The sequence below is a fragment of the Perognathus longimembris genome, chromosome 20, assembly GCF_023159225.1.
Source record: "Perognathus longimembris pacificus isolate PPM17 chromosome 20, ASM2315922v1, whole genome shotgun sequence".
Lineage (NCBI taxonomy): Eukaryota > Metazoa > Chordata > Mammalia > Rodentia > Heteromyidae > Perognathus > Perognathus longimembris.
This window is the reverse complement of record NC_063180.1, coordinates 43,286,266-43,313,659: the sequence shown is the minus strand read 5'-3', so window position 1 is coordinate 43,313,659 and position 27,394 is coordinate 43,286,266. Positions and strand designations below refer to the sequence as shown.

The 27,394-nt window shown below is 60.2% G+C and overlaps 1 protein-coding gene across 1 annotated transcript in view; it reads right to left on the bottom strand.

Annotated features, from left to right (window-relative positions):
* Positions 1–711: 711 nt before the first annotated feature.
* The window catches only part of Thsd4 (thrombospondin type 1 domain containing 4), a 252,433-nt gene continuing 225,750 nt past the window's right edge, over positions 712–27,394 (bottom strand). The window contains exons 12-22 of the mRNA XM_048369064.1: positions 21,403–21,607; positions 11,308–11,483; positions 9,382–9,478; positions 9,036–9,257; positions 6,893–7,022; positions 6,161–6,365; positions 5,884–6,057; positions 5,247–5,420; positions 4,194–4,373; positions 3,425–3,569; positions 712–890 (exon numbers count right to left, since the gene is read on the bottom strand). Of these exons, the coding sequence (XP_048225021.1) occupies positions 712–890; positions 3,425–3,569; positions 4,194–4,373; positions 5,247–5,420; positions 5,884–6,057; positions 6,161–6,365; positions 6,893–7,022; positions 9,036–9,257; positions 9,382–9,478; positions 11,308–11,483; positions 21,403–21,607 (1,887 nt within the window). The remainder of the gene's footprint in view (positions 891–3,424; positions 3,570–4,193; positions 4,374–5,246; positions 5,421–5,883; positions 6,058–6,160; positions 6,366–6,892; positions 7,023–9,035; positions 9,258–9,381; positions 9,479–11,307; positions 11,484–21,402; positions 21,608–27,394) is intronic.

Sequence of the window (27,394 nt, the reverse complement as noted above, 5' to 3'; positions counted from 1 at the left end):
GATCCTCCGGGAGCAGAGGCGCGCGCTTCCTCGCTCTTTGGTATGGTTTCTTTTGGTTTTTCCAGTCCTGGGCTTGGACTCAGGGCCTGAGCACTGTCCCTGGCTTCCCCTTGCTCAAGGCTAGCACTCTGCCACCTGAGCCACAGCGCCCCTTCTGGCCGTTTTCTGTATACGTGGTGCTGGGGAATCGAACCCGGGTCTTCATAGACGAGGCGAGCGCTCCGCCACTAGGCCGCAGCCCCGTGGCTGTCCGGGAGGGAGGCGTCGGGAGGAGGAGCCGCGCCGGCTATGGGCGGATCCCCCCTCGGCCATGGGGGGGGGCCGGGGAGGACTGGGGGGCAGCGGCTCCCTGGGCTCCCCTCGGCCGCTGGCAGGAAGGGAGGGAGGGGAGGGAGGGGGGGCAGGGGGACCCCGTGAGGATGGAGGGGCGGGGGCGGGACGGGCGAGTGGGGGGTGGGGGCCATGGGCGTGGGGGGTGGCAGTGGGCCCGTGGCTCCGCCCCCGGCAGTGCCCTGTGCGTGGCGTGCGGGGGGGGGGGGGGCGCCCCGTCCTCCCGTCCGGAGCCGGCGTGGCCACGGTGCTCGGGCCGGTGGCGGGGCGCGGGCGCTCATCCCGGCCGGGCGCCCCGGCCCCGGGAAGCCGCCGCGAGCACCGTGCACACAGCACCCTCGGTACCGTGCACCCGGCACCCGGAGGACCCCGCGGGGCGCGTCAGAGGGCGGGGGCGGCGGCGCGCTCGGGGCCCGGCGCCGCCCTGCGTCCCGGGGCGCCGGCCCGGCGGGCCCCGCGGGTGCAGGAGGCGCAGCAGGCGCCCTGGTAGTACTGGTAGATGCACAGCCGCGCCTGCACCACCACGTGGCAGTTGAAGTACTTGTCCTGGCAGCTCGCGTCTGGGGGGGGGGCGACAGAAAAGACCCTGAGCTTGGGGGAGGGGGGTGGCTGCCATTGGGACCCCCCCCGCCAGGTACCAGCCGGAGCTGGCGGGCCTCACGCCCCCGCACTCTTCCCTCTCTCCTTCTGCCCGCGCTGGGCCTTGAACTCGGGGCCCCCGACCCTCCCTGAGCTCTCCCGCTCACAGCCGATGCTCTGCGGCTTGAGCCACGGCTCCACTCCGGCTCTTTGCCGCAGATGAGGACCTCATGGATGTATCTGCTTGGGCTGGTTTTGAACCCCGATCCTCAGACCTCAGCTTGCTGAGGATTACAGACAGGAGCACCATGCCTGGGGTCCTCCCTCCCTCCCTCCCTCCCTCCTTCCCTCTCTCCCCCTCTCTCTCTCTCCAGTCATGGGGTTTGAACTCAGGGCCTGGGTGCTATCCTTGAGTTTTTTCACCCAAGGATGGCGCTCTACCACTTTGAGCCACAGCCCCACTTCTGGTTTTCTGGTGGTTCATGGGAAATAAATAGAGTCTCACGGACTTTCCCTGCCTGGGCTGGCTTTGAACTGCGATCCTCAGATCTCAGCCTCCTGAGTGGCTCGGGTGACAGGCTTGAGCCACCGGGGCCTGGCTTTCCAATCTTCTTTCCTATTATTGTAAGTGAAGCTTTTAAGGTAATTTTGTTTCTCAGTCTTGTCAAATCGTTCCCCGATTCTCTCTCTGAACTGGGGGTGGCTGGTTGTGCTCCTTGTAGAATATCGCATGTTATATATATATATATATATATATATATATATATATATATATATTTTTTTTTTTTCCTGCCCTGTTGCGTCTCTTAGCTAGTGACCGCACGAGCCCAGCGCTCGGGCATTGCCGGGCACATAGGGCTGGGATTCAAGTTCCTGCTGGGAGCTGCTTTTCCGGTCTCCTAATGATTCCCTAATTCAGATACTTCTTTTACAACAATGATTCCACTCTGCATACATAACGGAGCTGCTTGCTGTTTGCTGGGTTGCAAAGAGCCACTCCCGTTCCGAGGCTCTTCTTTTTATTTTTTTTTTTTTGCCAGTCCTGGGCCTTGGACTCAGGGCCTGAGCACTGTCCCTGGCTTCCTTTTGCTCAAGGCTAGCACTCTGCCACTTGAGCCACAGCACCACTTCTGGCCTTTTCTATATATGTGATGCTGGGGAATCGAACCCAGGGCTTCATGTATACGAGGCAAGCACTCTTGCCACTAGGCCATATTCCCAGCCCCCTTTTTCTTTTCTTTTTCTACCATGACAGGTTATTGACCTTTGTCAATGATGTCTCTTCAAGGGGGGAAAACTGTTAGCTACGAGTTATATAAAATCCAGTGAAAGGGTAAAGAGGAAACTAGACAATTAACAAAATAGAATATGGAGACAAAACTTTGGTTTTCTTGGATATGGCTCACTGGTGGCATGTGTCTGTGGTACCAGCTACTTAGAAGGCATAAGTAGGACAACTGGCATCCAAGGTTGGTGAGGCAAAAGCCTGAGACCCTACCTGAACCAAACAAACAAGCAAAAGCAAAAACAAACAAAAAAAAAACAACAAAAAACTAAAAGCCAAAGGACTGAGGTTTGGCTCAAGTGGTAGAGAGAGCGCTTATTAATAAGCTTGAAGCCTGAGTTCAGTCAAAAACTTTTAAAAGACACTGGAGGAGAGGTTGTTTGTTTGTTCCGAGTAAGGAAGAATTTCTCAAATGAAAAAAACTCTTGACTACAAAGGGAAATGCTACAGTAATATCCATTACACTAAAGTATGGAGTGTCTGCTTATCAAACACTACCACAAACGAAGGGATAAGAAGAGCCTCGGGGGCTGGGAATATGGCCTAGTGGCAGAGTGCTTGCCTCCTACACATGAAGCTCTCTGTTCGATTCCCCAGCACCACATATATGGAAAACGGCCAGAAGGGGCGCTGTTTCTGGGGCGCTGTGTCTCAGGTGGCAGAGTGCTAGCCTTGAGCAAAAAGAAGCCAGGGACAGTGCTCAGGCCCTGAGTTCAAATCCCAAGACTGGCCAAAAGAAAAGAGCACCCCCTCTCCTGCCCCATCTGAGGAGTGGGCAGCCTTTGCCACGCGTGCGGCTGGGGCTGGGGCCTGGCCTCCGCACGCCCGAGTGGGTAACGACCGTCGTCCCCCCAGGATCATCAGTCACAGGGTCCGAGAACGTTCTGCGGTCTGTCACGAACCATGATAGAGGCGGCTTCCTCCCCCACGCCACGCAAGTCCCGCCGCCCACTCCGGACCTGAGGGAAGCTCCAGCCGCGTGGGCTGTGCTAATGCCGTGGACGGAGGTGTGCCCGTGCGCATGCGCGCGCATGCGTGCCTGGTGTGCCCGCGCGCATGCGTGCCTGGTGTGCCCGTGCGCATGCGTGCCCGTGCCCAGCGGCGATCGCTCCTCGCCACCCGTGTTTGCCCTCAGTCCTCGCCTCCTTCCTCTCCCCCTCCCTCCACCGTGGAGGGCACTCTCCCCAGAGCTGAACCGACGTGGCCCCCCGCGCGGGGGGCTCCACTCACCCACTTCCGGGAGGCAGTCCTGGGGGTTGCAGGCCTCGCGCTCCTCGGGCTTCAGGTGGGGGTCGCAGAGGTCGCTGAGGGTCCTGTCCTCCGACAGACAGCGGGCCTCCCGCACCCGGAAGCCGCCCTGGCAGGTCTTGGAGCACTGGAGGCAGCGAGGGGAGGAGTCGGGTCGCGGGGCGGCCGTCCACGGGGCACGGCGAGGGCGGGGGGGGGGGGGGGGCTCGATGTCTCCCGGCTCCCATCTCCACTCCCGAGAGTCCGCCCTCCGCCCCCAACCCAGCACCACACCACGGCGACTCCCAGAATGAACCATCGCGACTTCCTCAGTATCCTTTTCCTTTTTTATACCACTTCTGGGCCTTGAACTCGGGGCCTGAGCACTGTCCCTGGCTTCTTTTTGCTCAAGGCTAGCACTCTGCCACTTGAGCCACAGCGCCACTTGTGGCTTTTTCTGTGTATGTGGAGCTGAGGATTCGAACCCAGGGCTTCGTGTATGTACAAGGCCAGCGCTCTGCCACTTGGGCCGCAGCGCCTCTTCCCGCCTCTTCTGTGTATGTGGAGCTGAGGATTCGAACCCAGGCGTCCGCTCTACGGCTAAGCCGCCGTCCCGGCCCTCCTGAGGATTTCTGCGGTGTAGAAACCCCGGTGCTGCCGGGGTGGACGGCGGCAGGGGTGTGGACCGCGCCCCGTGCGTGCGGCGTGGCCCTGGGGCGTGGGGCCCCGCGCGTGGCCGCGGCCGCAGCCAGGCCGGCGTGCGGGGACTCACCACGCTCCACTCGGTGCTGAACCAGGCGGCGCCGCAGGGCTGGCGGCGGCAGGGCTGCTGTCGGGGCGGCCGCTCGAGGGAGGAGCACGCGTGGGGGTCCAGCACGGCGAAGGCGGCCTCGTCCTTCCGCACGCAGATCACCTCCCGCTGCTGGACGCCGCTGCCGCACTCCACGGAGCACTGGGCGGGGCGGGGGGGCGGGGCTGGCGTCACCACAAGGCGGGGTCAGCCCCCGGGGGGGCGGGGCTGGCGTCACCACAAGGCCGGGTCAGCCCGTGGGGCGCCGGGCGGGGGGCGGGGCTGGTGTCACCACAAGGCGGGGTCAGTCCCCCCGGGGGGCGGGGCGGGGGCGGGGCTGGCGTCACCACAAGGCGGGGTCATCTCGGGGGGCGGGGCTTGCGTCACCACAAGGCGGGGTCAGCCCGGGGGGGCGGGGCTGGCGTCACCACAAGGCGTGGTCGGCCGGGGGGCGGGGCTGGCGTCACCAAAGGCGGGGTCAGCCCGTGGGGTGCCGGGCGGGGGGCGGGGCTGGTGTCACCACAAGGCGGGGTCAGTCCCCCCGGGGGGCGGGGCGGGGGCGGGGCTGGCGTCACCACAAGGTGGGGTCAGCCCGTGGGGCGCCGGGCGGGGGCGGGGCTGGTGTCACCACAAGGCGGGGTCAGTCCCCCCAGGGGGCGGGGCGGGGGCGGGGCCGGCGTCACCACAAGGCGGGGTCAGCCAGGGGGGGCGGGGCTGGCGTCACCACAAGGCGGGGTCAGCCCGGGGGGGCGGGGCTGGCGTCACCACAAGGCGGGGTCAGCCCGGGGGCGGGGCTGGGAGCGGGGCTGGCGTCACAAGGCGGGGTTGGCCCCGGGGGGCGTGGCCACGCACGGGGGGCGGGGGGAACATACTGCGGGACGTGCTGCGGGCCGGGCGGCGTCTGCCTGCGTCCACAGAGCAGAGCAGAGCCGGGATTTGCCGCGCGGGGCCACCGCAGGCCTAAGCCGCCCGCAGGGTCTGCCCCCCCTGCCACCCCTTGCTGGTGGCTGAGCTGGGGAGCCCTCCCCCCCTCACCTGACTCCAGCTCCCCGCGAACCACTCCAGCTTGCCCACGCAGGGCCCGCGGTCGCAGGGCGCGGTCTCGGCGGGCGGGCTGTCCCCGCAGCCCTCCAGAGGCAGGCTGCTCGCGTGGCTGCTCAGGCAGAGGACGGAGCGCGTGCGCACGCCCGCCCCGCACTCGGCCGAGCACTGCGGGGGGGGGGTGCGGGTGAGGAGGGGGCGCGCCCCACACCACGTCAGGCACCAGGGCCTCCCTGCCCCCCAGCCTCCCCTAAGAGGTGAGAACGTGTGTGCCCGCGCGCGTGCACGCCCGTGTGTGTCTGCAGTGCACGAGTGCATGTGTGCACACGCCTGTGTGCACTCGTGTGTGCGCACGCGTGTGTACACGCGTGTGCGTGTGTGAGTGTGCGTGTGCCTGTGTGCACACGCGTGTGCGTGCGTGCTCCTACTGGGACCTGAACTCAGGGCCCGGGGACTGCGCTCGGCCCTGTGAGCCACGGCTCCGCCCTGCCGGCCCAGGCGGGCTCTGGACCTCGACCTTCAGCCTCCAGAGCCCCCCCAGCTGGGCCCATGTGCCTCCCCCCCCCCCCCGCCCGCCCCCCGGCTCCCGCACCACGCGCCCAGCCAGGGCCAGGCCCCCCGGGCCCCTCACCCGCTCGCTCCACTCGGTGAGGAACCAGCTCCGGGCGCAGGGGCCCGCGTCGCAGTTCTCGATGTCGCCGGGCCGCACCTTCAGGTTGCAGTCCTCGTCGGCCACCACGTCCCCGAGGTTGCTCACGCACCTCACCACGCGCGTCCTCTGCCCCACGCCGCAGGGCACGGAGCACTGGAGCACACGAGCTGCTCAGCGCCGGGTAGTGGGGACCCCCCCATGGTGAGCCCTCCCCCAGGGCTGGGGCTGCTGGAGGGGGGCAGGAGGGGGCGCCCACCGAGCTCCAGTCGGTGCGGATCTGCCACTCGCTGCAGATCTTGAGCTGGCAGGTGCTGCTGGTGTCCGGCTTCTCCAGGTGCTGGCAGCGGCGCGGCTGCACCGTGAGGCTGCGGTTGGCGAACACCTGGCGGCACAGCACCTGCCGGTGCTGCAGGCCCAGCCCGCAGGTCTTGCTGCACTCCGACCACTCCCCGATGTCCCAGCTGCGGGGTCAGGGCGAGAGGGGCAGGGCCTCGGTGGGGGGGGGGCGAGGGCGGGGTCCGCCCGGAACACCCATTCTGTCCTGCCTGCTCCTACTCTCCCGAGGGCAGGATCGCAGCTCCCATGCCTGCCGAGCAGCCCTCCCTCCCTCCCTCCCTCCCTCCCTTCCTCTCTGACCGCTGCTTTCCTCGCTCCTCCCCTCTCCTCCCCTCCTCCTCTCTCCTACCCCCCCCTCAGAATTTGTTCTGATCACTTGAGCCACATCATCAGACTACAGCCCCGTCTTCCTTTTTCCTTTTTGTGTTGGTCGTGGGGCTTGAACTCTGGGCCCGGGGGCGCTGTCCCTGAGCTCTTCAGCTCAAGGCCGGCACTCGGGCCGCAGAGCCACTTCCCCGTTTTCTGCTGGTTCCTTGGAGATCAGAGTCTCCCGGACTTTCCTGCCCAGGCTGGCATTGAACCGTGATCCTCAGACCTCAGCCCCCTGGGTGGCTAGGAGGACAGGCGGAGCCGCCGGCGCGTCGCTCCTTACTAGGCGGGGCAGGGGGAGAGGCTGCAGGGCTCCTCCTCGGGGGTGGGCTTCATGCTGGGGTCGCAGTAGCTCTCGGGCGCTTCTTCGTGCGTGTTTCTGTGCACGCAGCGGAACACAGGGTACTGCGAGCCTGCAGGGACAGGGAGGGGCGGCCTCAGGGGCTGGCCAGGGAGACCCCAGGGCCTGTCCAGGTGGCTACACTGGAATAAACGTGCCCGCCTAGCAAACTGGCCTGCGATGCCAGGTATGGCAAGGGGGCAGGCTGGGGAAAGAAGATTCCAGAACAGCCAGAGGAGAAGATGCCTTTCCCGTCTGAATGGACTTTACAGCTTCCTCTCAGTGGCCCGTCGGTTATCGGAGAATAGCAACTCCAAGAGAGGATTCATTCCTGCTCATTCCCGGGACCCCACTACCTGGAGAGTAGGGTGTTGATTGGATGAATATGTATCAGAGGTTTAGTACTTTGCAAAAAAAGACAATAATGGCATCAAGTCCCCCCCCCTCCGCCCCCAGTCCTGGGGTTTGAACTCAAGGCCTGAGCACTGTCCCTGGCTTCTTTTTGCTCAAGGCTAGCACTCTGCCACTTGAACCACAGCGTCCCTTCTGGCTTTTTCTGTGTATGTGGTGCTCGGGACTCGAACCCAGGGCTTCATGTCCGTAAGGGGAGCCCTCGACCACTAGGCCACATTCCCAGCCCCCAGCATCAAGTTTTTTGTATTACACACACAGCATTGTTTCCTTGGCTTCATAAGTATGCAACTATTTGGGGTAAAAAGCCAGTTCAGTGGGGTTTAATTCTCAGTCTTGCCTTGGGCTCGCCACCGCCCCCTGCTGGCAGGGGTCAGTGGGTCAGCCTCGGGGACCTTGAAGAAGTGAGAGGGTCCTGAGCCAGTTTCTCCCTCCGGGGTCCCTGTGGTCGGCCCCCCGGTGGAGGCCGGTTCAGTCCCTGCTGGGAGGAGCCCAGGCGGATCCCCAAACTCCGCTCATCTGCTGTTCCCCACGGAGGAACGCCCGACAGGGCTACGAGTGGAAAGGCCATCCCCGCAGCAGTTGGCAGGCAGGGACCAGCTACCTCAAGTAGCTGGTTCTAATCCCTTACTAGCTGACTCCCCGCACCCCACCCCACACCGTGAACGAGCCTCTTCATCTCCATAACTCAGCAAGACGCGCTTAGGGTTCGCTGAAGTTTATGATTGTGACTATGGCCGCCAGTTCCGGGGCTTGAACGCAGGCTGTCCCTGGCTCCTTTTTGCTCCCGGCTAGCGCTCGACCACTTGAGCCACGTCGGGCTTTATTCTTCTGTGTACGTGGTGCTGAGAATCGAACCCAGGGCTTCATGCGCGCAAGGCCAGCGCTCTACCGCGAAGCCACGTTCCCAGCCCCCTTTCGTTTCTGACTGTCTCCTATGGGAAGGAAGGCGGAGCGGAAGTGAACTGTGCGAACGCTCTGGCTTCTCGTTAATTTTTTTTTACGGTCAGCGCTGCTTTCGACTACAGGGACAATCCGGGTTGACTGCATGCTATTGTTAAATAATGGTTCGCATCCTCCAGGCATTTCATTTTTCCCCTTGCAGCAGGGTTTCAGGAAGTCGAGTCAACAAAATCTCCCCGTCCACACTCGGTGTGAGTGTGTCAAGCGTGAGCAGCCTCCAGCCCGCGTGATACCGAGTCGTTAGGTCTGCAGGGGGTCTGGACTGGGGTGAGGGCGGTGGTGAAGGGGTCCCTGCTCCCCTGATTCTCAACAGCCTTGCAAAAAAAAAGACAAGAACTTTCCAGGCAGCCGTGAGACACTTTGCTCAGGTGCTAGTGACGTCCAAGCGTCCGCGCTTCCCACTTCCAGACTCAAGCCTCGAAGAAGAGGAAAGAGAAACCATCTCCAAAGCAACCAACGGGGCGTCGCAAACGGCTTCCCAGTTGCTTGAAGAACGTGCCCGCAAGAGCTGAGTCAGGGGATCACCGTGGAAGTTTCTGGAAGAGCTGAGTCAGGGGATAACTAGTCTCCACAAAGCAGGGGGGAGGGCGGGATGAAGTCGGAACCACATGTTTTTAGGGGGCGACTGAGTCAGCTTGACCTTGGGGTGTTCACGCGGGGGGCCGCGTGCGATGGGGGGACCCCCCCCGGGGAAGCAGGCCACGCGGCTCACCTTTCCCGCAGGTGGCGGAGCACTCGGTGGTCCCCAGCTGCTTCCAGTTGTAATCCCGGCTCCGCCTGGCCGCGCCGTCCGGACGCCTGGCGGGGAAGGGCTGCGTGGACTCGGAGGAGAACGCGTCCGGCGTGGCGCCCTCCCGCTCCTCGTCCCCCTCCTCCTCCTCCTCGTCTCCATCTTCCTGGCTCCTCCCTTCCATCTCCGGCGGGAAGGGCTCCCCTAGGACGCCGCGGCACAGAGAGGAAAAGGCTTCACCCCGAGATCCTTCCCACGGCCCTTGGCACGCTCGAGCCGCGCGGTCCGCGCTGCTTCGGAGGGGCGTCGAGGAAGGGGGGGGCCCTACCTGGTCTCCTGGGAGGCGGCGCCCGAGGGCTGAGGGCGTTGCTGCCCATGATCACGTACTCGTAGAGCACGCCCGGGTTGGGCTGCTGGTGTATCATCTGGAACACACAAGTCCCCGGGTTGCCCGTGGCACGCACGTGCGTGTGCGTGTGCGTGCGCGCGCGCGTGTGCACCGGTCCTGGCCGCTGCCCCTGAGCTCTGGGGCTCAAGGCTGGCCGCGGCACCGCACACCACCGGGCTTTTTCGGGGTGTTTCGTCGGAGGTCAGAGTCTCCCGGGCCTTCCTGCAGGGAACCCAGGCGAACACTAGGGGGCGAGACGGCCACGCAGACCACGGGGAGCCGCCACCCGGCGGGGCTGGCCTGGGGCCTCCGGGGCTCCCCGGGCCCCACCTGCTTCCATGCCTGGAAAACCGGAGGAGCCGCAAGAGACAAGGTCAGGGGCACAGGGACAAGGCAAGCCAAGTCTCCCCGGACGCCAGCAGAAGAGAGTCCCCGCCACGAGAAACACTGTCCACCCATCGATGCGCAGGCAGAGGGACCCCGGCCAGCCCACGGGGCAGACAGCAAGAACACCCCCAAACACCACCCCCCCCCCGAATGAGCTCCACCAAGGGCTCCGGGGCCCTTACACCCAGGGGGGAGGGCACAGAGGGGCTGTGGAAAAAGAAAACGATCCCAAAGACAGCGGCCATGTTTCCACAGTCTCATCCCAGCGAGTGACACGTGCACACGCACACGCACACGCACACGCACACGCACGGGTGAGCACGCTCCTTTTAGCCACACACGACTAAGCTTTGATTGCTGATCCTGTCTGCATTTCCTGATCTTATCAGAAGACTGGGCTCCAGTGGTTTATTAAAAAAAAAAGGGACCTCCTCCCTGGCCCTCCCCCTTCTCCCACCCCCCCCCCCCCCCCGTCCTCCCCTAATTCTCAGCAACTTCACAGTTCTGCCTTCTGTGAGGCAGGGAAGTTCTGGGATGTGGTCGACATTGTCGCTCGGAGCTTCACTGCTTCATCTGGAATCTTCTAGGAACCCCGGCCCTCCGTCTGCCTTCGTGGAATTCGAAGAGGATCAGGTGCCGTAACCGGCATTTGGATTTGTTTCCTTTTGCCACCGAAAGGACACAGGAAAGGGCGCTGGTGGCTCACGCCGGTCACCCTGGCTACTCAGGAGGCTGAGCTCTGAGGATCGTGGTTCAAAGCCAGCCAGGGCAGGAAAGTCTGTGAGATGCCTATCTCCAACTTACCACCAGGAAACTGGAAGTGGAGCCGTGGCTCAACGCGGTAGGGCGCTAGCCTTGAGCAAAAGAGCTCAGAGACAGCACTCAGGTCCCGAGTTCAAGACCCATGACCACCACCAACAAAGAAAGGACACAGGACAAATTAGCACAAGCTGCCATGCGCCGGGGGGGGGGGGGGGGGCGGGGAGCCCGTTCACGGAATAAAGGCCGGGTCTGCTTCTGATTTGCTTTACCCAGCACAGCCGGTTTTACGGGGTCAGTAAACTGAGGTAAAAGAGGCATCTGGCGGCACTGGAGGTTTGTGGGCGACGTGAGGGGTGAACGGCCAAGAGGAGTGCTGGGTGTGCAAGCCACGCGTGGAAGCGGCAGCCCAGACAGGCTCCGTGTGCACGGACGTGCGGAGCCCCGACGATGATTTCCCGCGCGTTAGTGCTCGCCTCGAAAGCACCAAGCCGTAGCCTCCAGAGAACAATCTAGAAAGATCCCAACTCACACACACACACACACACACACACGCGTGCACTCACACCTCTGGGATCGGATCCCAACTCTCACACATGCCTATCTGCTATCTGATCCCAACTCTCTCTCTCATACATACACACACACACGCACACACACGCGCACGCACGCACACACACACACACATCCAGTGTCTCCTTCGAGCGGATCCCAACTCACATATACATCCAGGATCTCGTTCGTGGGACCTTCAGCCAGGAAGGACTCGCCCGCCGTGCTGGAGATCTCGTTGGGCCGCTTGTAGGTGAACATGGTCCCTCCGCCCTCGTAGCGCCCGGGCCGGTCAATCGCCCAGTTCCCGTTGATGATGGAGCGGCCAGAGCGACTCCGCAGGGCTGGGGGGAGAGCAGAGGAAAGGCGCCCCGAGTTAGCCAGTGTGCCGCTGCTGGCATACATGGGCTCAGACCTTTTTTTTGTGCTAGCCAAAAGCCAGAAGTGAGAGGTGTGGTTCAAGTGGTAGAGCACCAGCCTTCAGTGATAAAGCTAAAGGACAGCACCTGGACTCTGAGTTCAAGTCCCGGGACCTGCACACAACCAAAAACTGTAATTAAGCCTAAGCTTAAGAATAGGGAGCCGAGTGCTGGTGGCCCACACTTGGCATCCTAGCTACTCAGGAGGCTGGGATCACGGTTCAAAGCCAGCCCGGACGGGGAAGTTCATGAGACCCCCTACCTCCGAATGAACTGCCAGAAAACAGGAAGTGGAGCAATGTCTTCAAGTGGTAGAGGGCGAGTCTTGAGCAAAAGAGCTCAGGGACGACACCCAGACCCCGAGTTCAAGCCCCAGGACAACTCAAAAAGGGGCTGGGGGTGGGGGAGATGTCACATTAAAAAAACACAAATAACAGTTCTCACTTCTCTGTTAACATGGGGAGACATGCTACCATTGGTTCCTGACACGGCAAGCGGGGGCTCAGGAGGTCTCCCCCATTCCCCCCACGGGAGACGGCATGCTAGGAGCTAGGAGTCTCACGGACTTTTCTGCCCGGGCTGGCTTCTAATCCCGATCCTCAGATCCCAGCCTCCCGAGGAGGGTTACAGGCGTGAACCACAACGCCCGGCCCGAGAACTAGATTTTAAAGGCTCCAACAATACGTCTTGCACAACCTTCTAGTTATTCCCAGACACTGCCAAGTGCCACGTGGGAAGAAAGAGGGCATGAAATTGTTCTTATTTGAAAGGCATTTGTTTTGGGGAAAATGCTTCATTCTCCAAGCAAAATGTTAGCTTGCTTGGTTAGAAGTTAATTACAGTATTTATTGCTTAAAGCCAGCCTGGAATTTTGGCTTGAATTTCTTACACAGCTTTGACTCAGGGGGGAAATTACCTATTCAACTCAAGGCCAGTAAGCTAAATGTTGATCTGATAATTGCTTGTTCTGAAAGAGCCCAAGAGATAAGAAATGAAACTGTGGTTTTCAATCCAGGAACATTATTGTGGACATAAGATGCAGGAATGTTTGTGACTGAGGTTAGAACTGAAGGAGGAAGAAATGATTTCAAAGACTCAAGGGGCCGGTCACCTTTGTTCCCCCAATTAATAATGCCTTTGTTCTCCTGCTATCTCTAATATCGACATGCTGGTTTAATTAACATAGCTGCAGGTTGAAGTCGAGTGCAAGCAGGGAAAGCGTGCGTTTTAGAGGCGGTGTACAGGACTTGGGCTTTCTCCTTCTGGCCTGTGTTTTAATAGGAAACACCGGCCCCGCCCGCCATTCTCCGCCCCGGCCTCCAGGCTGGCCAGCCCCGGCCTCTTGGGGCCTGGGCGCCTTCCCTGAGCTCTTCAGCTCAAGGCTGGGCTCCTCCGCTTGAGCCGCAGCGCCGCTTCCGGTTTTCTGGTGGTGAATTGGAGATCAGAGTCTCACAGAAACTTCTTGCCCATGCTGGCTTTGAACCCTGACCCTCGGATCTCAGTCGCTAGGAGCACAGGTGTGAGCCACCAGCTCTCCCCCCTCCCCCGCCCCTGCTAGCTCTGGATGCTTCGGACACCGCTAAGGACCTGGGGGATGCGGGAGTTGCTGGGGGGGGGAGGGCTCCCTCCCTCCTGCCCTCCCGCCCTCTCCCTCTCCCCCTCCCGGCCTCCTCCATGGGGGTATTTATTGGAGAGCGAACTCCAGAGCTTCAAGATTGCGCAGCAATCACTTTAACCCCCCCCTCCCCACAGCTCCCCCCGCACCCCCTCCAGCCCTTTAGTTTGTATTTTGTTCCTGAGCTAAGGTTTCCCTGACTTGGCCTGGGCTGGCTTTGAACTAGAGACCTTCCCGCCTCTGCCCCCACGTAGCTGGGATGATAGGCACGCCTGGGCGCTGGAAGGGGCCCCGTCTCCCCGGCACCCCCCCCCCCCACTGCCCACAGCCTCAGGGGAGTGGCCCGTCCTGGGGCTCGGAAGATGGGGGTGACGCCTGCCCCCCCCACTGCCGCATGCCCCAGCTCCTCATGGCCGACAAGTTCCCCCCTTCCACTTCAGGCCTCTTCCCGGGAATAACACGAAGAGTCTGGAGGCTGAGAGCTGAGGATTAGGGTTCAAAGCCAGCCTGGGCAGAAAAGTCCACGCAGGACCCTTGGTCTCCAGCTGACCAGCAAAAAGCCGGAAGTGGAGCTGTGGCTCAAGTGGTAGAGCACCCGTTCCGAGTGAGAAAGTCAAGCGGGAATACAGGGGACCTGATAGAGCTTAACCCCAAGGACTGCAGTGTCAGGCTGCTGGGAGTTTTCTAGGACCTTCCATTCTGTTGCCAATGATGGCGACACCAGTTTACATTTCCCTCTCCCGAGTGTCCATTCCCCATTCCCCACCCGCTCCCAGGCTTTGTTTCCTGGATGAGCCCCCCGCCCCCCCAGGGACGCGTTGAATCGTGTGGGCTCCTTGCACACTCTGCTGACCAGAGCTTGGGGTCACAGGGGTTTTCTCCAGGTTCACGTTGGTCTGGGTGAGCGTCTCCCTTGGTGTGTCCTTGGTGTGTGTGTGCTCTTTCGTTTGAGCTAACCACACACATCCACTCTTGCCCCTGGTGTTTGCACTTCTAGGGCCACGTTTGACATTGACACTAGGCCAAGTCAAGGAGTCCCCCCGCCCCCCCCCCCCCCCCGGCTAAGCTTTCTTCTAGGAATTTCGGGGTTTCGTTCCCTTGGAGTTGGCTCTGTTGTCTGGTATACGATAAGGCTCCCACTTCATTCTTTCCTCCTTGCCTGTGAATATTTGACTCTGTTATTTTTTAAGAAGAGAGACAATAATAGACACTAGAGCTTAAGGACACTATTAAGTACTGAATAAAATATTTGCACAAACTTTGAAAGGTGGCGAGCAATAATGGACCCGAGGACATAATATGAAATGTGAGGTATTCACAGCCCCAGCTAGGAACATTTCCCAACAGCTAGCTTTTCTGTTCCCCAAAGAAAACATTTCCTAGCTGGGGCTCAGGTAAAGAGTTTGAAGACTCTGCGTAGTTGCCAGCGCCATCTTGAATCCTGTGAAGCTGGTCCTGTGGACAAGTCAAATGACCGGGATGAACCGGCCCGGACCGGACAGCTCTTCTTCCTCTCCCTGATCCTGGCCTTCTTCATTCCCCTCCCCCAACCTTCCAGCCCTATCTCCTACCCACCCCGTGGTTATCTGTCATTCTTAAAGGTTGCAGAGTCTACAAGACTTCTAGAACATTCTATGCCCACTTTGGCTCTAGTGCATTTGTAGTTTCTGCTCTTGGGCCTGTCTCTGTGCTCACCTACGGAACTCTACTCTTCAAGATGGCGCTCAGAGGACAACTTTCTTTCTCTCTTTTCTTTTTCTTTCATTTGGCCAGTCCTGGGCCTTGAACTCAGGGCCTGAGCGCTGTCCCTGGCTTCTTCCTGCTCAAGGCTAGCACGCTGCCACTTGAGCCACAGCGCCCTTTCTGGCTTTTCCTATATATATGGTGCTGAGGAATCGAACCCAGGGCTTCCTGCATGCTAGAGAAGCACTCCACCACCAGGCCACATTCCCAGCCCCTAGAGGACGCGACTTTCTGAGGACTCGTCCCCCCTTCTCCCTCCACTTCCCCCGAATGCCAGACGTCGTTTGCCCTGCACCCCTCCACTCCGCCAGCCCCAAGGGCGGCGCCTGGCGCCCGTCCAGGTGGCACCGGAAATTGGCCAGAACCAAAAGGTGCACAGTGCGTGTGCCGGGGCCCCTCCCAGCCCGCGGGTGCAGGGGGTCAGGGGGTGCAAGGGGGCACAAAGCTCAAGTAAGGGACGCGCTGGGGTTCACGGGGAGGAGGGCCGAGCTGGGGGCCTTGGTGCCGGGGCTGCCTTCCGTGTGTCCTTCACTGTGGAGTTGGGGTTCCAGTGGCAAGGACACCCCGTGTCCAGGCACCTCTCCCCAGGACTGAACCGGACTCGGATCGAGCCTCTGAGTCACCGAAGCACCTGGCGATGGTGGGATTCTAGATCTTTCTCCTGTGCTAGGTCAGTGGGCCCGGACACTGGTTCCGCGGGAATCCCGAGGAAGGGAGCCACGAGGGCCGGGCGCGGGACATGAACGCAAGAGGCACAGAAGGGGGCTCACCCCGGAACCCCGGCCACTTGGGAGCCGGGGATCTGGAGACAGCGGTTCAAAGCCAGCGTGAGACTCTCACCTCCAGTGAACCGTCAGAAAGCAGGACACGGAGGCGAGGCCCAGCGGCGGAGAGCCAGCTGTTAGTGAAAAAGCTGGAGTACCACACGCTGAGCTTGTGTTCCATTACTGGTGCATGTGCACACACACACACACACACACACACGCACGGGACACAGGAAGAGAAAAGCTTAAGGGACCGGGGGTCACCTGCACAGGCAGTTCTGTGGCCTGCGGTGGCCCTGGCTCTTCTTGGGACGCAGTCCATGTGAGCTGTTTCGCTTTGCATGGGTCACTGGCTTGGTGGCACACGTCTTACTCGGTGAGGACTGGAACGCTCCAGTATCCTCCCTTCCCACTGGCCGGGAGGCTGCCACCATTCTTTCAATTAAAAAATTAGTTCAACCCCGCAGAAAACGCGGGGGTGGCAATGAAGTTGCTAGGCAACTTGCTGAACGAATTGGAAGAACGCGTTTCGTTCTTGGGGAGGCCTCGCCATGCTCAGAGAAAATGTCACGACCCCAGGGTCACCGCCAAGGACGCCAGGGCTTTGTTCAAAACCATCGGAGACCTCAGGGGCGGCGGGTGCAGCCAGACAGCCCCGAACCTACGCTTCGGTGGAGCCTACCGCGCGTCACGGCCCAAACCGACGGGAGACTGGATTCGAACGAGGAACGGAAAAGCAGGGCGAGGCGACACCTGCAGAGGGAGCCTGGGGGCGGGGGAGGGGGAGGGGGGAGGGGAGGGGAGGGGGGAGGGGCGTCCGGAAGTGTGTCGGAGGATGGCCTGCAGGAACCTCGTCCCCTCAAGACGAGCTCCGGGCCTCCGCGTCTCAATTTGGTCGAAATTAATGACACGTGTGTTCACGCATGCACCACACACGCTCGTCTCCTTTATCCCCGCCCGTGCCCGGCTATTCTAGAACGTTCACTGGTCGAGGTTCACACCCTGGCATTCTGTTGCTCTTCAGGTGATAAAAGGGGAGCCTGGCCCAGCGGAGGCGCAGGTCAGGGGTCAGGGGTCCCCACGATCAGGTGCACATCCGGGAAAAGTCTGGATTTCCTGACGCTCCGGCCAGGCCCCGCCCACCCCACCACGCCCGCCCAGGTGGGAGGCTTTGTGGTGAGGTTTGGTATGGGGGAGGGAGGCCCCCCCCCAAAGGTCGCACATCCGCCGCCGAGACCGCGTCTCTGGGTCCTGAGGCGGGCCCTGGGGTCCCATCATACCCTGGGCTTTGCTGATGCATTGTGGGTAGAGACCTCTGTAGTGCAGGGCAGGTTAAGTAGCCACCACGCGCCGCCACTCAGCCTCCGATTGTCCCAACCCAGTCCAGTCTCCTGCCGTGGTGATTCACCCCTGCCTGCTCTGCGCAGGTCTCAGCGGAGCGTCTCCACTCGGAGTCCTCGCTTCCTGTCTGTCCCTGCTTTAACCCGTGACACTGAATGAATCCTCGCCAGCACCTCCTCAGTCAGGGGGCTTCCTGGTGTCTCGCTGCATGCAGAGTTGCGGGGTCCTGTGACTACGTGTGGACACAGGTGCAGAGGGAGACCCTCGCCCCCACCCCCACCCACCCACCCATCCAGGGGTAGAAATGATGTCAAGCTGAATGACTCAAAAGAAGAGAGGAAGGAGAAGAAGAAATGGCAGGGTGGTTAATCCAAGATGTGAGCATTCCACTCTCAAAAGCAGAGTTCAGAACAGTTCCTGGGAGCTCACGGGCAGGGGGTGGGGTGTGTGGAGAGGGAACCCTCAGGTTATTAAACAGGTAACTTAATAGGAGAGCGTTATTTTTAATTACGAAGGTTTTAATTTCCTCTTTCCCCCCTCCCCTTCATTATTTCGGCTAATAAGCTTGTCATCTGGGCTCCCACAGACTGTAAACGCTCGGGGAAAGGTTTTATGGGCTGGAACGGCGCTTTTACACGCTCGCGATCTAGTTTGCAGTGTTAGGAATCAAACACCACGTGGAGCCCCTTTACAAACGAGGGCGCAGCCGGGCGCCCGTGGCCCGCGCCCGTACTCCTAGCGACTCAGGAGGCCGAGGTCTGGAGGCCAGTGTTGGCCTGGGCCTGCTTTTTTTTGGAGGGGTTGGTGCTCTACCACTTGAGCCACACTTCCAGCCCCATTTATTTTTTTTTTTGGCTGGTTATTTTGGAGATGGAGTCTCAGGGACTTTTCTGGCAAGGCTGGCCTCGAACCTTGATCCTCATACCCCAGCCTCAGCGTGCATCTGCCGAGTGGCTTTCACACGCACGCGGGTGGACACGCCAGTGGCCAGTGGGCTCTTCTTCACCTCGAAGGTTGACGAACAGGCTCCCCAAATCACCTGGCACAGAAGACACGGCAACCACATCACGAGAAGAACGTGGAGGGCTGGGAGGCGGGGGTCACGCCGGACAGGGCCGCACACTCCATAGCCGTTCTGCGTCCTGGCCCGGTGAGTCCGTCAGTGACCTGCGGCGGGAATCTGGCTCTGTCTCAGGCAACGTCTACGTCCCGGTTTTACAGCATCCTCCGAGGTAGAGTCCCTGGATCCAATCGACTCCCATACGGCACTTTCTCGTGCTCCACCCCTCTTTTGTTTATGACTGATTTTCATTCAGTCCTGGGCTTTGAACTCGTGGCTTCACGCTTACCAGGCAGGCACTCTAACCGCTTCAGCGACCTGCAGCCTCTTTCCGCTGGGTTATTTTTGAGACGGGGACTCATTTTTTTGTTGTTGTTGTTGTTGTTGTTCAGGCCACCTTGGACGGCAATCCTCTTATTTTCCACGTAGCTGGGAAGGCAGCGTGCCAGCCCCATGCCCAGCTTCGCAGCTGAGATGGGGATTTTCTCGAGTTCTTTTGGCCCAGGCTGGCCTGGGGCCATCCCCCTTCTCGTGTCGGCCTCCTGAGTAGCCGGGATTCTAAGCACGAGCAACTGGAAGCCCACCTCCTCGTGCGCGAGAATACTTCCATCGCAATCTCTCCGCCACCTCGGCCTCTACCTCCCCTGCCCTGGCTGCTCACACACTGTGGACATCACACTGGCCAAACACGGCAGGTTTTCACCCCCTCTACAAAACTGCTCAGCCACAATCAAGTTTGCACATTGACACTTCTGGAATTGGGCGTTGCTGAGTATTATTCTTGTTCAACGTTCATATGCCTAAAAAGAATCTATCGCCAGATTATTCTTAAAAGCACGCAGAGCTTCAAAAACGACGGCCAAGCCTGTAACTCGCAGACGATGTAACACACTGGCGGTGGTGTGTCTGTCTGGAATGATCCGTCTCGGCTCAGTGTGTTTTTATGATGGATTTCTTACCTTACATAATGACATTAAGTAAGCTGAACCAGCCAAACGATGCCAAACATTGACATTTCAGCTAAAATAAGTTTTATAACATCTTATTAAGAGAGAAGCCAATAAGATAAACTGCCAGTCATTTTAGTAACATTAGATTGAACTTTTCCCTTCAAATAACAGGAGTGGAGATGGGGGGAAAATCCTCATGTACAAAAGGGGACCTCAGAGGCTAGCAACGGATTCTGGGGTTCTAAAGTCTAATAACACTTCTTCTTTTTTTTGCCAGTCCCGGGGCTTGAACTGTGGGCCTGGGCACTGTCCCCGCACTTGTTTCGCTCAACGTGTGTGCTCTACTACTTGAGCCACAGCATCACTTCCAGCTTTTTTCCTTTTTAGTAATTTGTGGGAGATAAGAGTCTGACGGGGTTTCCTGCCTGGGCCGGCTTCGAACCACCATCCTCAGGATCTCAGCCTCCCGAGTAGCTAGGACGACAGGCGTGAGCCACTGTTAACTGCGTAGGTCTTGGTTTTTAAATCTCACTTCTCAGGCATGGTGGTAGAGCACCGGCCCAGCCTCTGAGCTCAAGCTCCAGTATTGCCAACGAATTTTAAAACACAATAGAAGGAGAATAATAATAATAATTAAAACAACAACCACAGCGCCTCCCAGAGAGAGCAGGCGCTGGGTGGGCGGGGTCCCTCTCCCCGGGTCTCCTTCCTGTGGAGTCCGCTCCTGTCTCCAGGGCTCTCCTCCACGTGGCACCCGGTAACGGGGTCTCCCCAGACTCTGGACAGCTCATGGATCTGTGAGCCCAAAAGCCGAACCTGACTTCCAGAACCTTCCTCTGCCAACGCCTAGCCTCCATCCACTCTCGCGCTGCCTCCTGGCATCTCTTTATGGGGCCAGGGGGGCAGTGCTACCCCATGAAGTGCTGGCATCTGAGGCCTGCTGGCCGCGTGGGACCTGTTCCGCGAGACGTGGCGTCGCGCGCGGTCACCGGTGCACAAGGCCCAGGCCGTGGTCCCCTGGGGGGGGGGGGGCAGGCCGCTCGTGGAACGGCGAGTTCCCAAAGCACAGAGGGAAGGCGGGAACACCAGGACGACCCTTGGCTGTGAAGAATAACGCGCGAACCCCTCCCGCGGGAAGCCCGGCTTCCTGCCACCCTCGTGACGCCTGGATTGGCCAGAACCAGGACCACCATTTCCTGCTTTGGGTGGGCTTTGTCCGCCGGCCCTTCGCGCCCGGGCCAATACATCCAAGAGCAGTTAGTTCGGAACTTGCCCCCCTACACCCCGCCCCTCACACCTTCTGGGGGAAGCATCTTTGCACTTAGATGGCCCTCCTACCCTAGCCCCCTGCTCCTCCTTGCTGGGTCACCGCGGCCACTTCCATCCCCTCGCTGAGCCTGCTCTGTGTCTGCAAGCTGGGCTGGGAAGGACTCGCACACCCCAGGGAAGCAGGCGCTCAAGGGCTTTTAGGTTCTGGAAGCATTAAGGTCATTGCCTAGAGCGGGGCACTGGTGGCTCGCCCTGGTCACCCTAGCTACTCGGGCGGCTGGGATCTGAGAATCAACGCCCAGAGCCAGCCGGGGAAGAAAAGTCCCAGCGACTCCTGTTTCTTCTCCCTTGGCGGGAAGATGAGCTGTAGGCTTCAAGTGACTGCGGAAGGTTCTAGAGTGCTCGCCAGCGATGTGGGAAAGTTCTAGAGCGCGCCATTGCTGTGAGCACGGAGGTTCTAGAGTGTTTGCGAGCCATCCGTGGGGAATGTTCTAGAGCACCCTGGATGCCATCGATGCGAAGGTTCTAGAGCGTCTCGTGACCATTAGCGCGAAGGCCAGGGCGCCAGGAGAGGAGGAAGAATGGCTTCCGCTCTAGCCCAGGTGACAATGCAGAAGGACGACACGGGTCACCTGTGCCCTGCTTCCCCTGGGACCCCAGTGGGCCGGAGGCACGCGGACCTCCTGGCTCTGCCCGGAGCCCCTCCCAGCTCAGCCGCACCCGGCCGTCCTCCGTCCACTTCATAAGCAAGTTATTCTCGGGAACAGCAGGGGGGGGGCTGGTTCCAATGTGCGGCTGTCAAGTACTTAGCTGTGAGAAGGGTTAGTTTGGTCAGTCGTGGGGCTCGAACTCAGGGCCCGGGCGCTGTCCCTGAGCTCATTGTGCCCGAGGCTGGCGCTCTTATCACTTTAAGACACAGCCCCACTTCTGGTTTTCGGTGGGGGGGGTTCACCGGAGATAAAGTCTCACGGCCTTTCCTGCCCGGGCTGGCTTTGAACCTCGATTCTCAGATCTCAGCCTCTGAGTAGCGGTGATGTCGCGCTGGTCCCGTTCCCGGGCCCGGAAGCCCCCGCCCCTGGCCGTGGGGGACGGCCTCACTCACCCAGGTAGTTGTTGCTCTTGTGCATCTCGGTGACGTTGATTTTCGTAGCTCCCTGGGGGATCTCCAGCACGCGGTGGTAGCCCAGGCTGGTGAGGGCGTGGTCGAACACGCCCGAGACCACCCGGCAGCCCGTGTTGTCGCCCCCGCACACGCCGCACTTGTCCACCACCTTGTGGGAGCCCAGGTAGTCATCGCAGCCCACGCTCTGCGGGGGGGGGGGGGACAGAAAAGGCGTCTGTTAGCCCAGATCGGGGGGGGGGGGGGGGCGGAGCAGGCACGGAGGAGGCACACAGATGGGGGGGGCACGGGGAGGGGAGTGGGCGGCAGCAGGCGGGACGCGCCAGATCGGGTTTGCAAGGGTGGGGAAGGGAAGGTCCGCAGGCGCCCACTGCATGCTGGGAAGCCCCCTTGGATTCTGGGAAGGAGGGAGGGAGGGAGGGCTCCGGGATGCTCCCGGGCTGGCTGGGAATTCCTCACGAGGAGTCTCTAGCAAGTCTGAAGTTGAGGCTGCCCTCTGGCCCCCCCCCACCCCCTCCGGCCTCCCCTCCCCTCCCCCCCCCCCCCCCGGCCAGGTTCTGTTCGAAGCCACAGACAACACGCAGTGCGCGCTCTGCGCAGCGGGCGGAGGGTGGGGTCCGCTCTGTGACCCGCGGCTCTGCAGGGACACCAAGCACCTGCTGGAAGCCAAAGGCCCGAAACCTCTGAGCGATGGAAGGGGCCTGGCAGTCAGCCTCATCTCAGAACTCTGTCGGTTATCCGGCCCCCAAACGATCTCCCTCATCTACATATACATATGTACATGTGGGCATACGGAGATATACGCACACGTATGTGCACCTGTATTTGTTTAAACACATTGTTCTTTATCTGCATCCCAGCACACCTGGCGATTCGCTTCGGTGGCACATTTAGACACAATCCAGCTTCAGACAGACTGGGGAACGGTGGCGTCTTTAATCTGGGGCTGAGTCCATCGGCTTTCAGGGACGCCCCCTGGACCCCAAGTTGGAGCTTATGGTTTGAGCGGAGACACGGGGCCTACAGTGTTGTCCGAGTGACGATGTATCCGGATGCCAGGGCTTTTCACCGGGGGGGTGGAATACAGAAAGGTGCATGGCCTCAGGGCGACATTCTGAGACTCACACTGTCCCACACCGGTCCGGACTTGGAGCCTGCCTCTCGGGCCAGTGGCCAGGGGACCCTGGATCAGTGCACATGGTCAAGGCCTGCGGGCGGGGCCGGCGTTTGCTTGACGTCTCCCCGCAGGGACGGCTCTTCTGCACCAGCCCCTCAACGCCTCCCTCCCCGTCCCAGTCAGGCTTTCGGAAGGCCGTGCGTGCGGCTGGGTGTGGCTCCTCCCACGTGAATTTCCTGCCCCCCCCGCCCCCACTTCCACCCCACCCGCACTTTTTTTAAAGCAGGAAAGAAAGGCGAATGTCTCCCGTGTGTGAGTCCCACGAGCCTCCGCCCCTTCTCCACCCATCTGAATCAAGCAAACGCACCCCCCGGCCGGGCATCTGCAAGCCTGAGCACCCCCCTACCGCCCCCCCCCAGCAAGGCCCTCACTGACCCCAGAAGACGCCTGTGGGGGTGGGCGTCTCTCCAGGGGAAGATGGACAGGAAAGCTGGCCTCAAACTCTCCATCCTCTGCCCCCGCCAGCACCTGGGATTACAACATGCAAGACCATGCCTGGCTCGTTTTCGTCATCGTTGGTGGTCTTTGTTTTTTTGAAGGAGAGCAGTAGTGGGGTTTGAACTCACAGCCTTGCACTTGCTATGCAGGTTCTACCATGTCAGCCATGTCAGTCTCGATCCTGTGGCCTCAGCCTCCTGAGCAGCTCGGGTCACCACGGGTGCGTCGTGAGCCGCCCAGGCCGGGCTTCCGCGTGGCGCGCTCTCCACAGCGGTGGAGGTGCCTCCGGGAACGCCCCGTCACGGACACGCCCCGTCCCGGGGGGGGGGGGGGCCGCTCCGAACGATGGAGGCAACGGGCGCCCGGCCGCCGTCCTGGCTCGGCGTCTGGCTGGCCAACGTGCACCGCTGGACGGCTCCCTGAAAACAGTCCGTGACTCCTCTGGCGAGTGCCGGCGCCTAGCGGCCTGGCCGTCACAGATCTGACTCCGCCCGGCGTCCATGCTGAGAATGCGTGTGTTGCCCACCCCGGGGCTGGGGCTCAGAGCCGGGGCGCCGTCCTGTAGCTTTTCCTCTCAGGGCTGGCGCTCCACCACTGAAGCCACACCTCCACCTCTACTCGGTGGTGGTTCACTGGAGGTTAGAGGCTCACGGACTTTCCCGCCCTGGCTGGCTTCGAACCGTGATCCTCAGATCTCAGCCTCAGGAGTGGCTGAGGATGACAGGCGCGAGCCACCGGCCCTGGGCTGGAATCCAGTAACTGCGCCGACATGTAACCTTGCGGGCCACCCTGATGTCTAGGATGCTTCTACTCCTTCTCAGTAGAAACACCCTCCCTCTTCTTCCCCTGAACAAACTCGGAGACGTCCGGAGAGAGCCAAAGGCCCACGCAGGTGTCTGCTTACGTAGCTTCTCCGTGCTTACGGCGCCCAGGCCCTGCAGGTCACGGGTGCGATTTCTTGCTGGCACAAAGGTGCTTGGACAAGAATCAGAGATCCTTAGTATTTCCCCAGAGGCTTCCTTCCTTCTTTCCTTCCTTCCTTCCTTCCTTCCTTCCTTCCTTCCTTCCTTCCTTCCTTTCTTTTCTTTCTTTCTTTCTTTCTTCCTTTCTTTCTTTCTTTCTTTCTTTCTTCCTTCCTTTCTTTCTTTCTTTCTTTTTCTTTCTCTCTTTCTTTTTTCTTTCTCTCTTTCTTTCTTTCTGCAACCTGCATTTTACACGTTACCAGCCATCCCAGGAGAAACTGTTCTGAATCACCTCCGACTGTGTGCCCAAATTAACCCGGGTGAAGTTTCCCGGGGGAAATGAGCCATCTGGATGACAGATCTGGTGGTGACTTTCACAGGGAGGCAGCGGCGTTGGCGTCCACCCTCGAGGCCGGGGCGGCTGGCGGGTGCCGGGCGTTGCGGCGGCGGAGGGCGCGCGGCCCCGATGGGAGGCAGATGTTTCGCCGTGGGCTGGAAGGCACCGGCGGGCGTGAGGCTCGCACGGTCACAGCAGCCCGTTTACTCGCAGCGACGCTGAGTAATGTCACGGGGAGGCCCCAACGCTCACCGACGACTGCTCTGCTGAAAGCCCCCGTGCGTGACGGATCTCCCGGCCGTGCTGCGGTTAGGAATGCGGGTCGAGGCTAGCCTTCTTGGAAAAGCCATTTCGCAAGACATGCTGCCGGATGTACCGAGTTCTTCTCGGATTCACACGCAGGAAACGCTAGAACACGGGCCCGTCGCGTGCTAGGAGAGGAGCTTGTTCTCAAGCTGCGCACTGCGGACCAAGCGTCGGAACCCAGGGCCGGTGGCTCACGCCTGCCATCCCAACTACTCTGGAGGCTGAGGTCTAAGGATCGTGGCTTGAAGCCAGCCTGGGCGGGAAAGTCTGTGAGAGTCTCATCTCCAAGGAACCACCAAAAAAAAAAAAAAAGCTGGACATAGAGCCGTGGCTCAAGTGGTAGAGCGCTAGCCTTGAGCAAAAGGAGCTCAGGGAACAGTGCCCAGGCCTCGAGTTCAAGCCCCAGTACTGGCAAAAGTAAAAGAAATAAATGAACTGGGATCTGCCTTAAACCTTCCACACAGGGAGCTGGTTAAATAAGCCACAGCAGCTGCCTGGGCATCGCTAGATGGGTCTTTTCCCCAGTTGTTACCGCGTTAGAGTCGCACACTGGAGCTTGCACAGGCGACCCCTGGGGGTTGCGCGGTGAGTGTTCCGGAGTCTCAACCTGTGGAACCTGGTGTGAGGCGCGGCGGGTGTGAATAGGGAACAGACACGTTGCTGCTTGGGGCGAGCCCAGGCGTCACACCGCACACCCTTCAGGCCGAAGCCGGCTGGCCTGCAGCCCGTGTCTGGAAGCACGGGCTTCCGCGTGGGTTTGGTGTGTCACCTCTGGCGCCGTGATGATGGCCGCGCGACCGTCCAGCTCCGCGGGGACAGCCGCGTCTACCAGGCGGGGAATGCTGATGACCTGGTCCTTTACTGAGACACAAATCGCCAAACCTCGCCCTACAGACAGAAACCAAGCATTCCACTGGAGTCTGAACGCACGGAGAGGACACAGAATCATCCATGCGGCCGGAGACCGAGGCTGGGGGAGGCGTGCCTCAGTTTACCCCGTTACCCCACCGCCATGTCGTCCTCGCCGGCTCTGCCCTGGCCCACATTGACTGTTAGGACCCAGAGCACCGGGGCCCGTCAGCCTCCGCCCCAGCGGGCTCCCACTGGAAGGGGAAACACAGCCTTCCAGGTAAACCCCACGCATGAATGCCGGACTCGACGGTCTGGCTGAGGGAAGGCCTGGTTGGGGGAGCCCAGCCCTCCCCCCTTTCGGCCCTCTATTTCTGGAATAGGAAGATCTGAACGTCTCGTATACGATCTATGGTTCTATGCTGAAGGCTCGCCTTCATGTGGTACCCAGGAGAAACCGCTCCCCTTCAGATTCATTCAAAGAGATTCCCTGCCTGCCGCTTGCCATGCGTGATCAGGAACTTGGGCGTGGTGGACCAAAACAGAATTCAGAAATACGGTGAACACCGAGGCAGCTCGACCGTTTTCCAGATTCCCTACTGGGCAGAGTAAACCCTCGATGCTCACGAGAAGCCTGCGTTAATAGTGAAATGGGCGCTGTCCTCGAGCTTTTCAGCTCAAGACCACTGCTCTACCACTTTGCGCCAGGGCGCCACTTGCGATTTTCTGGTGATTCATTGGCGATACGAGTCTCATTGGGGATTTTGCTGCCCGGGCTGGCTTTGAACTGCGATCCTCAGATCTCAGCCTCCCGAGCAGCTAGGATGACAGATGCGGACCACGGGTACCTGGCGTGGCTTGGTCTGGCCCAAGTCAACTGGAGGATTAACCACCAGAAGCAAGGAATGAGGACGAGCAGCTCTGGCAGCGAGCCAGGACTGTGCACAGCTCTGAAATGAATAGCGTATGCTTTGTTTATTAATAATCGAACAGCACATGTTCAAAATACTTAAACGATCACATCACCATCTGCCTAGTCACAGTGACATCTCTCGTGCCGTGACTGCATTTCCTTCCAGAACTTGCTATGGCGCCAACGGGTCTTCTACCCCATCTACAGACTATGGTGTTTGAAGAAGAACAACAGAGAGGGGAGAGCCCGTCCCCCGCCCCTTGGAATGTCATGGTTTAGGCATGTTGGTTCTGCATTGCAAATGGGGCATTTTAATAAGAAAAATGAGATTCTATGAACTGAAGCGGAGATGAACTGAGGGAGTGGGTGAGGGCGGGCGCAGAATACGCATCCACCAGCGTGGGGTGAATACTTCTGGGCCGAGGTGCTCCTTCATCTACCTAATCCCTGTAACTCCAGCTACGCAGGAGCTGAGATCTGAGGGTCACGGTTCAAAGCCGGCCGGCCGGGGCAGAAAACTCCAGGACCATTGGCAATGAACCGCCAGAAGGAGAGATGTCGCTCAAGTTGTAGAGCGAGTGAAAAGTCCAGGTGAGAGGATGAGGCCCTGAGTTCAAACCCTCGTAGCCGCACCAAGATCAACCAACCAACCCCTCAGCACCTACCTCCCACGCATCAGTCACAAAACACACGCTTAAGGCACCACTCAGAAAAAGCCAGACGTGGCGCTGTGGCTCAGGTGGCAGGGCGCTAGCCTTGAGCACAAAGAGGCTCAGGGACAGCGCCCAGGCCCTGAGTTCAAGCCCCAGGACCAGCAAAAGATTAATCAATAAAATAAAAGGCCCTGCTTCTGGGGAAGGTTGACGACTTTATTTCTTTGCTACCCGGCAATCTTCGCGCGGCGTGTTTTTGGATTTGCTGTTAATGGAAGCAAGTGAAACCTGGTTATGTTTTCTGATGGACCCAGGATGAGAAAGAGGAGAGAAAAAACC